The sequence below is a fragment of the Quercus lobata genome, chromosome 11, assembly GCF_001633185.2.
Source record: "Quercus lobata isolate SW786 chromosome 11, ValleyOak3.0 Primary Assembly, whole genome shotgun sequence".
Classification (NCBI taxonomy): Eukaryota; Viridiplantae; Streptophyta; class Magnoliopsida; order Fagales; family Fagaceae; genus Quercus; species Quercus lobata.
This window is the reverse complement of record NC_044914.1, coordinates 27,914,623-27,925,436: the sequence shown is the minus strand read 5'-3', so window position 1 is coordinate 27,925,436 and position 10,814 is coordinate 27,914,623. Positions and strand designations below refer to the sequence as shown.

The following is a 10,814-nucleotide window of genomic DNA, read 5'->3' as shown; positions in this document are numbered from 1 at the left end:
TATATATATATATAGTGAACATCCACCTATCATGGATTAGGCTTAAAACCCTACACTCTACCTCACATTAGACTGTGGCATAAGCCCAATAAAAGGTGTACCAAGGCCCAACATTGAATTTGACCACAACATATTAACAAGCCCTTTAGGTATATTAAATAAGTCACATTCAACCCGTTTTATGAATCCAAAAGTCCAATTAATTGAAACCCAATTCTAACAATATTCACTCCTTAGGAAAACGTCATATGATAACGTGCTAGGTGAGTTCTTATAAGTTCCACAATTTTTGTATTTAGGTAATATTTGAGATTCAAATAATTTTTTTCTATTTTTCCAATATTTTCCCTGTAAGGACACAAAAATCAAACAGCCCAAGCCCACCTAGAATGGTGAGGATTGTGCAGCTCAACTAGGCCCAAATCAATAGATATTTGTAAGAGAGTGGGTTGAACAAAAAGGAGGGCTTAGCCTGAGGACAAAAATAGGGGAAGAAAGACTACATAACACAAATTATGCATTAATTTGGCTTGTTACAAGCTTGCCTGAGGAGGCAAGTGATACACAGAATGATACACTGTTCACACTCTTCTCCCAATGTTCTTGTTCTAATTCCTCTCTTTTTGATCTCTATTATCTTCCCCCCTTTTTTATTTGGAAGTTCCCTTCCCTTATATACTTCTTAACACTTCAAATATTGACCCCTCATCTCCACCTAACCAAATTCTCATCATGACACCTACCCCCTTAAGCTTCTAATGAAGGTGATAGAATGAGTTGCTTAGTTATGAAATCCACTATTCAGATCACTTCCTTATCAATGTAGATGATAAAGTTGTTGCCAACCATTTAATGCAGAGGCAATAAGCTACTTCTCACTGGAAGCTTCCCCTACCCCCTATGATTCTCTCTCCACACCATGTCCTTCCTAATTGGAGCTCCCAAAAGTCTTTTGTCTCTTCTACTCCTCTCCTCAGGTGGATTCCCTCTTCGGACTTATGATGCCTCAATAATCATACTAACAGCTCAACAATCCTTTCCTCGGTCCTCGGGCCCCACATTCCCTTTTTCTAATATCTATATTGACATTTTCTATTAGATCTTAGTAATTTAAAATTATTTTCAAATCAAAGAAATATTATTTATTATATGATTAGGAAAAAAAAAATTTTAAGTATAGAAAAATAGATCTACAATGTCAATGGTGCAACTTCACTTAGTAATACAATCCCACAATAACCTCAACTTTATCCAAGCATGGACGAATTAAACATATAATTTGATGAGTTAATACTCACTGATATTAATTTCATATTAAGAATCAAATATATCATAAGTACATAAACTTTAACAAAAGGAGATGGAAATTTAGTATGCGTTAAATAAATTGAATTTTTCTTTATCTTGGGTATTGTGATACATGGTGAAGGAAACCTAAAATCTATTTCTCAATTTTGATAATGGTGTTCTGAGAGAGAGAGAGAGAGAGATTTTGTTTTCATTATTTTGGCTAAATGGTAGAATTGTTTTTTTTTTTTTTAATTAATAATTGATTCGACTTATATTTGTAGATGATGTTTTTATTGGATAACCTATTGTTTTCATTATTTTGGCTAAATGGTAGAATTGTTTTTTTTTTTTTTTTTGTTAATTAATAATTGATTCGACTTATATTTGTAGATGATGTTTTTATTGGATAACCTATAAAGATGTTAGGCGTATTTGGAATTTAACGGATAACTCATTAATGAATTATGAATGCATATAAAAGGGAGTAGCTGCAAACACTATCTTACCTTAGAATAGTGGACCAAACCATGGTTTTCAAACCTGCCGTTTAATGAACTGGTAAATGGAGAGGTTCAAGATTTTTAAGGTTGGACCGAGTTTCAATCGAGATTAAACCGAGATGATGTTATAATTAATTTAGTAATTAATTAAAATAAAATAAAGTTATTAAATTTGTAAATATTAGCAAAATTGACTAAAATATCTTTAAAAATGAACCAAACTTTCAAATAAATTTTCATGATATTACGAATTAAATACAACCAATTGATCCGGTTGAACCGGCCTATAGTTCGACCAGTTTTTCAAGTTGAACCCCGATTTACACGGTTTTCTCAAATCTATTAAAAGCCCAGTTCTTGCATATAAAAAAACTGATTTCATGACGGGTTCACAGTTAACTCGGTCAGACCAGCCGATCCGGTCCGGGTTTAAAAAACCATGGACCAAATTGTTGAAACTTTAAGAAGTAAATCTTTAAAAAATAATAAAATAATAATTTAAAAAAAAAAAAAAAATCCCTAGACACCCAAGGTGCAATTTGCAATTGAGATTTTGAAGACTTTTTTCTTTTCTTTTTTTGTCGTTTACTTTTTTTCCTAACAAATTGTCATGCCTTAAATCTAACCATTTAAAGCCGGTAAGATACAATGATCACAAACTCATAAAGCTTCACCTAACAAATTTGCAAGGCCTTTTTAAGATTAAAAATTGTTCACCAAAAAATTGACTTCATAACAATAAAAAAATTAAAAAAAAAAAATCAGCACAAATTCTTTTGATTAATCTCTAAGAAACAATTCAAAAGCTAATAATTATATCAATAGCTACTCTCCAAATAGTTTAATAAATACAAAGAAACCTCCTGAAAAATCACAACGGCCAGAAAGTTCACATGTTCAAATCTTTTAAGAGACCTTTAGTGGTTAATATTTTTTTTTAATTAAACCCTAAAAATCTGCTCAAACACACCATTTCAATGAGAGCCCCAATTACTTGATACTCTTAAAAAATTGAAATAGGGAAGAAAGGTGGCGGGAGAGGGGGAAGAGAAGCTTGAAAATCAGTAAATAACCAAAATCTCAACTAGTTGGATCAAACATATATATATATAAGTAAAAAATATAAAATATTCATAGGATAAAACCTTATTGGCCTAGGAAATTCAAGAGGGTCTTGGGTTTGAAACTTCTTACTAACATCTTGGAGCTATCTTTAAGGAATTCCTTATTGTAATCACTTGATTTATGTATGAGATAGTTAGGTGGATTACATGCACCTGGGGAAATAGTTAAGATCTTAAAAAGTTCTAAACACTTGTTAAGGGAGATCTCTCTCTCTCTCTCTCTCTCTCTCTCTCTCTCATGTGACGACGCTAGGTCAAAACAAACATATCACCAATAAAACCACCAATGTTGCCAAAAAAACTTTTCCACTAGCACAATAGTAGCTTGTGCATTTAAGAAACTAATGGGTCTAATGTGGTTCAAGAATTCCTTAGAAAATTAGCCACACCAGCTAATAAATACTTCAATAAGTTAATATTTTTTATCTATCACTTAACATAATAGACTATTTTGACATAATACTAAAAGGTTAAAAACTAAATTGACACATTTAAAATGATAAAGACCAAAATAATAATTTACTCATATTATAATCATTATTGTCATTTACTATGCATAGTGTGCATACTGCATAAAAACAAAAATATAAGCAGCAGCATGCATGCCGCTTCCATAATTTTGTCACTATTATTATTAACAGTTCCCCATGCCTATAAGTCACTTTCAGACTGTGTTTTTGTCTTCACATCTTTAGATGAAGCGTTTGCACCGGCAAGAGGAATCAACCTTTGAGATTTGATTCCACAGTAGGTTTGTCCTTTATCTCTCACTGTTTTTTAACTACAATTCAAATTCCTCGTTCCTATTGCAACTATCAACTTTTTTTTTTTTTTAATGAATGAATCAAAGAAAGAAATCACCAGATTCTCTACTTGCAACGTGCTTCCTCTGGTCCCGTTTTGGCTGCATCCATTGATTAACAAAAGCGCACATGACGAGCCTCAACTATATACTAGTACTTACTTTCCACATGAGGTTACAACTTTTTTAACTTGTAGTTGCAGGGCAGATTCGAAATAAAGAAGGTCTTATATTGACATTACTGCCTGACTGTTTCCTTAATTACATCTAGGTACGGCCCTAGCTAATCCATCTTTGCATCATGGCTCCACCGGCACCCTCAGTGCAAGAAGCTACTATCCACAGGTAATGGGAATGATTCATGAATGCCTTTGTTAAGAAAGTTGGGAATACTATTCATTTGAAAGTTTTCTTTGCCTGGAATTGCTTTCAAAAGAACAATAGTCACTTCCATGTATGGCACAAACCTATTAGCAACTTATTTTTCCATAGTCTTTATTTCGCATATTGTATTTGTAATTAAATGCAGTAATTATGGTGAAAAGTACGCTGATGTCAACTGGGATGAACTTGGATTTAGCTTAACTCCAACGGATTACATGTTTGAGATGAAATGCTTTCAAGGAGAAGAATTTTCACAAGGAAATCTCATTCCTTATGGGAAAATTGAGCTTAGCCCAGCTGCCGCAATCTTAAATTATGGACAGGTCAGTAGCAAATGCAACTTTTACATGAGAGAATTGAAGCATAATAAACTTGAACTACAACTCTTTTTGTTTATTAATCAGACGTGAAAAACTTTGTCCAACTGACAAATGCATGCATGGTTGTGTGTTTAGGGATTGTTTGAAGGCCTTAAGGCATACAGGAGAGAAGATGGTCATATCGTGCTCTTCAGGCCAGAGCAGAATGCTATGCGCATGAAGATGGGTGCAGAAAGAATGTGCATGCCATCACCTTCTGTCGAGCAATTTATTGATGCTGTAAAGCAAACAGTCCTTGCCAACAAGCGTTGGGTATTAATTCATTCCCACTTCCTTCAATATCCCCTTGAGTTCCATTTAGTACTGTCTTTTTGAATGAACCAATGTTCTTGTTTTGAATTCAAACATATATATATATAGGTGCCACCTCCAGGAAAAGGGTCACTATATATTAGGCCTTTGCTCATGGGAAGTGGATCGATTCTGGGAGTGGCGCCGGCACCAGAATATACATTCCTAGTGTACACTTCTCCGGTTGGCAATTATTATAAGGTGGGTTGTGCTATCTGAGAAAAACTTTGATCCTAGAAATAGTGACTGCAGGAAATTGTTGTAGGGATGGCTCTAGCAGTTACAATGGAGAATAAAGTAGTCATGGGAAGAAATGGGTTATACTAATGGAACTTGGAAGGTCCTTTATTTGTGCATTCTTGATTCTCAAAGCAGTATTATTGAGTAACTCATGTTACGCCATACTGATATGCCTAGCAAAATAGCTAGTCCTTTTACCTACACATAAATTTAGAGAGTTTAAAATTGTCATGAATAAAGTACACATTTCAATGAGCTTCACTTAATTGAATTTTTTTTGCTAAACATATAGATCTATAATAGTTGAGATTTTCTTCACACGTACTTCGTCTGTATATATATATATATATAAAATAGGGCATTGGCACGCCTATAAACTTGATTGTTGAGGACAAACTTCATCGAGCGACCCCTGGTGGAGCTGGAGGTGTCAAGACGATCGCCAACTATTCACCGGTGAGCTACTCATTTTGTTCTATCTTGAGGTACCCATAGGCATCCACTAGATTTCATTGTGTTAGAATTGTTATTTATATTGCCAAGAGAATTGTGTGTATTCAAGTTATACTTGAATTGGCACCTCCCCATTTACAAAGTACTTAGGGATTTAGGGGAGAAAAGATTTGAACTACGGGATTAGCAGCATGTTGTAATTATCTCTAAAAAAAAAGTTATACCTTATGTAACTTTAATATTACCCTATTCTTTTTTTTTATTTTTTATTATTGAATGTGAATTTTGTCAAATCCACCGTTATATTCCATTATTTTCATTTTATTTTTTATGCTTGAAAATCAAAACGATCAAAAATAAATAACTATGTCATCAACTAGATATTAAAAGTTCAAGTTTTTGTAGTTTAGAACTATACATCAAATATGAGTTTATGGATCAAATTCTAAATAAAGTCTAATCAGTGTGAAATTTGACATACATATTAAGATCATAGAAAACATTTTTTTTTATGTACAAGATCATAGAGAACATATAATCTAGTGGTGAGATTTTTTAATTATTTATACAATAAAATATTATTAGTTGGTGTAATACTTTTCAAAGTACAGTAAAAAGTTTTCTTTTGGTACTTACCGGCTAAACATTGGAAACAACCTTAAAGATCATAAAGAGTTTGATATAAATGAGAATTTATCACTGTCCTATGTGATATTAAGAAATAGTAATATTTAATAGTTTTTCAAAAGTTCTTTTTAAAGAGGAAGTTTGCAATCTAACGGTCATATGCCAAAGCAGCAATCAAACGATGAAGTTTTAACTAAACACTGAAGAAGGAATAAACAGCTTCGTTTGATTAAGTGACTTAAGATGTGTCAATAGACGACATCGTTTAACACTCACTCCTTTTAATGTTCAAAGCTACACGATGTCGTTTGTTGCAGATATTTTATGACCAGCTTGGGAATCCAAAGCTAAAAGATTAATTTTATAAAGCTCTATAAATAGAGCACTCCTAGATTGTAATTCATAAGTGCTTTCCAATATAATTTCTCACATATATTTTCATTTCTTTCAAGCTAGAGTTCTCACACTTGCTCAAGTTCACCTAAAAGCTCATCATCTTTTGTGTATGATGACACAATTGCAATAATTTATTTGTGTGTTCTTTCTTCTTCACATGAGCTTATAATACAGAGGAACCAGTTTTTCGTTTCTTTCACATATAGGTTCTCCAGGCACTCACTCAAGCAAAGAGCAAAGGATTTTCCGATGTCTTATTCCTGGATGCAAAGACTGGACAAAATATTGAGGAGGTTTCGGCTTGTAACATTTTCATTGTGAAGGTATTAACAATGGTTGTTGTCACGGGCAATACTAATTATTTAAATCAATTTTACTTCCATAAGCATCAATTAAAGCTTTCTTTTTTTATCTTCAATGAGTAAAAATATGTCTTTTTATTGCTGGCATAAGATGAATTTGAGAATTTCGTAAAAAGTAGAAGTACCAAGTTGCTAAAAGAAGTAATGCAAATCAGAAATTTTTTTTATTTTTTATTTTTATATGCGAGTATCTTCAAGAAGAAAGAGAGAGATGTTTATGTATTATAAATACAAAAAATGGATAGGATTAGATGCTACTCATAACGAAATAAGCATATTGAATACTTTAGTAGCCAGTTTCACCCAACTTGAGACATTAGTATGTGCATTCCATCAACAAAGTAAAATGCCATAAGGACAAAGTTTGCCAAACCTTTTCCATATTATAATGTGGTCTATTAGTTGTCAATAATTCTAGAGTAAAATAAATTTTCATGAAATTTTTCACAAGTAAAATGTTGTTAATGGTAGATAATTAATAAGACGATATTAAAAGCGAGCTTAGTATTTATTTACTCAAAGACTAGTCTTCTCAACACTCTTATCATCCTATTTCTGTAGGCATCATTTCTATTTACATTGTCCATATGTTGTAGGATAAAATTATTTCAACTCCAGCTACACTTGGAACTATTTTGCCCGGAGTTACGAGAAAAAGTATCATTGACATTGCCCTTGATTTTGGCTTCCAGGTGATAACTCTTCTTCTATAATATGATTTGAATTTGAACTATTCATGGTTTATCAGTTCTAGCCAATATTTGGGTGTCTTGGTTTGACTAATCCTTATTTTGTTCACTAATCAACAATAATAGAGGAATCATTGGCACAGGGTCAAAAGTGGATTATGATCCAAAACCATTGATAAAACAATCCACTAAACTCACAATTCTAAAGTGTTATATTATATTTTATGATATGATATTCCAATTGGGGAGAGCATGCCATTCCACGGGGGGAAATTATGCTGGGATTAATTAGCTACTATTAGTGCCCTCCCCCCTCCCCAAAATTTTAAAAATTTCTTTAATTATATGTATAATTATTCAAAACTTTAAAGATTTAGCTAAAAAAATAGGAGTCCCCCCCCCCCCCCAAATATTTGAGCTAGTGAATAATGCCCTTTAAAAAAAATAGAATTTGTCAATCGATCTAATAGTTATAATGAAAATTTAGTTTTTCTTTACTCAATTTCTTTTCTTGTACATGTCTAATATCAAACTAAACACATTTTATATACTCATTGGAATTTCAAAGATGATAAATTCTCCTAAAAATTATCTCTTGGATAAACATATGTCAAAGTTGATATTTAATTTTGTATACAATATATATTTATAAATTATGACCTGCTTTAGTATTATTAATATCTTAAGGTTATATATGTGTGTTTACATGTGTGTGATGGTTTGTCTTAATTCTTATTTGATATATTAGTACCACAATTTGGCCCCCTCAAACAAAAAACCCTAACTCCTCCCTTGGCTACAATGTTCTCAAAAGCAACATATGCTGCATGAACCATGTTAAAAACTAACATAGATGCTCATGTTATAACTAAGAGTCAGGGCCTTGTTACTTTCCTTTGTTGTAATTTTTATTCCGTTGAATTAGCAATAATTAAACTCTCATCCAAATGCAAATAACTCAAAACAAAACCCCCAAGAAGGAAAAGGAAAAAATGAAGCATAATGTATGAACAGTTAAGACAAAAGACAAGTAGTTGCTCAAAATTTAATTTCCCATGCAAAATGTACCATAGGAGCAAATATTAATTTGGGTAAATTTCACTAAACTACCCTGAGGTTTGGCCTAATACTAACTAGATCCAAGACTTTTAAAAAACAACCAATTTGGTCCTTAATAGAAAATTTTATCCTTGAGTTTTAGCATAGTTACTTTATTCTCACATTCTATTCACTCTTCTCTTACTCATCTCAGACCCCTCCCCTCTTCACTCTCTTCTCTCATATTTTCTCTTCTATAGTAAATGTTTATTACATGCTAAGATCTTTGATTTCAATTCACTGTGATTACACTAACATGAGCATGGATATGAGCAAAAATCATACTACACAACTGCACCATGTCACAGACCACAAACATACACTGATACACATATAGCCATATAAATTCTAAAACTTGAAACCCCCAAAAATCATCCCAAATTACTAATCATACACAGATTCATATGCATACACGAACAAAATTACCATATTAGAGTCATTTTGAGACAAACCCTAAATCAAAAAATACCCACAAATTTGCAAATGACCATACCCAAACCCCCTTTCAAACCCAAATAAAAAATCACCAAATCCTTATATCACATAAGAAAATCCAATCCCTAAAGTGACCAAGACCCAAACCAACAAAGAACCAAACCAAAAGAGAAATAAATAAAATAAAAACAAAAAAATAGAACAATGAAAGAGGATAGAGATCGGCAGCCACCAGTGGTGGTGTCGGAGCTTGTGAGTCTTTGCCAAGTGTTCCCTTGACGTTTGGCACACAAACCCAAACACAAGCAAAGACCCAAACCTGGAAACAAAGAACCAAACCCAAAAACGAAGACCCAAACACGTTTGGCATCAGATTAGAGCTGTTGGCAAGGAACAATAGCAGCAGTGGTGATGCGAAGCTCGAAAATCCCTAGCCAAATGTCTCCATGGCACTAATTTGAAGAGAGAGTGGACGATGGTAGTGGAAAATCATGGGTTTTGGCCATGAAAGAGAGTCTTCAGCTGCCCATGGGTGTGAGTGAGAGAGAGGGAGTCGCTATGGTTGAGAGAGAGAGAGAGAGAGAGAGGGAAAAAAAAAAGAGCCCGAGGTCTGAGAGAGAGAGGGAGAAGAAGGCTTTGGGTCTAGAATGAAGAGAAGAGAAGCGTTTGGGCTAAAGTAAATGTGCTAACGGAGTCAGGGACAAATTTGTCTTTTAAGGATCAAGTTGGTCATTTTTGAAAAGTTTTGGACTTAATTGATATTAGCCCAAATTACCTCAGGGTAATTTAGTGGAATTTTCCCTTTTAATTTCTTAGGACTAATATGATAAAAAAATACAAAATAAAAATAAAAATTTGATATATCTGATTGTGCCCATACTTTAATTACCAAGCATATCCTTCTCAAAAAAAAAAAAAATTACCAAGCATTTGAATGTCAATATGAAGCACAAAAATTACAAAAAATGGAGACTAATTACCATGCATATGAATGTCAATATTATACTACATTGACACTATTAATGGTCCATTGTATCAGGTGGAGGAACGTGTTATTCCAGTAGAGGAGTTGATGGATGCCGATGAAGTTTTCTGCACAGGAACTGCAGTGGTTGTTAACCCTGTTGGTAGTGTAACTTACCAGGGTATAAGGTAGACATGAATGGCTACGTATTTGTTTTTCTAGTGAAATCTTAGATTTGGATGGTGATTTTATTTACAACATTTTAGTTCATGGCACTGTTAACATTGCTACTTGATTATCGAAATGCAGGGTTGAATATAAAACAGGAGTGGAAGCAGTATCCCAGAAATTGTGTGCAATGCTAACAGGAATTCAAACTGGTCGTATTGAGGATAATATGGGATGGACGGTCGAGATCGATTGAGCATGTAATCCTTATATAAAATTTAATAATGATGGTGGAGACTTAGCTCTTTATAATATGGAATTTTTCGATTCAAAAAAATATATTATTGAATTTTAGGAGGTTATGAGTTCCTGTTGGTTCGGCATTTTTATCCCTTTTTTTTTCAATATTTATATTAACACATACGTTACCCCATTTTTCTCGCTATAAAACGAGAAATTATTAGGTCTACTAAGAAGACTGCTGGCGTGGCCCTTTCTGACCTCCCAACCAACAAAATATCATTATTTATTTTTTATTCATTGTACTGATTAAGATGCTCATTCACACATTTGCATAAATGACATTGTCTCATTAGTTGGGAGGACCACGT

General features: G+C 33.1%; 1 protein-coding gene across 3 annotated transcripts; it reads left to right on the top strand.

The window, feature by feature from the left end:
• The first annotated feature begins 3,871 nt into the window (after positions 1–3,871).
• On the top strand, positions 3,872–10,551 carry LOC115969638 (branched-chain amino acid aminotransferase 2, chloroplastic-like). Of its 3 annotated transcripts, XM_031089336.1 has the most exons (10): positions 3,872–3,890; positions 3,988–4,061; positions 4,246–4,423; positions 4,556–4,732; positions 4,841–4,972; positions 5,369–5,467; positions 6,694–6,810; positions 7,446–7,541; positions 10,111–10,223; positions 10,345–10,550. In XM_031089336.1, exons 2-10 carry the CDS (start codon positions 4,018–4,020, stop codon positions 10,457–10,459), a joined length of 1,071 nt encoding a protein of 356 aa, XP_030945196.1. In that variant the 5' UTR covers positions 3,872–3,890; positions 3,988–4,017; the 3' UTR covers positions 10,460–10,550. The 3 variants fall into 3 exon arrangements, with proteins under 3 accessions (XP_030945196.1, XP_030945197.1, XP_030945195.1); XM_031089337.1 differs by lacking the exon at positions 3,872–3,890 and having other exon boundaries at positions 3,932–4,061; positions 4,297–4,423; positions 10,345–10,551; XM_031089335.1 differs by lacking the exon at positions 3,872–3,890 and having other exon boundaries at positions 3,933–4,061.
• The last annotated feature ends 263 nt before the right edge of the window (positions 10,552–10,814 follow it).

Coding starts and splice junctions, on each gene's coding strand:
- LOC115969638 (XM_031089336.1), top strand. CDS start 4,018: ATGGCTCCACCGGCACCCTCAGTGCAAGAAGCTACTATCCACAG. Junction 4,062..4,245: donor CAAGAAGCTACTATCCACAG/GTAATGGGAATG, acceptor AATTAAATGCAG/TAATTATGGTGAAAAGTACG. Junction 5,468..6,693: donor CGATCGCCAACTATTCACCG/GTGAGCTACTCA, acceptor TTTCACATATAG/GTTCTCCAGGCACTCACTCA.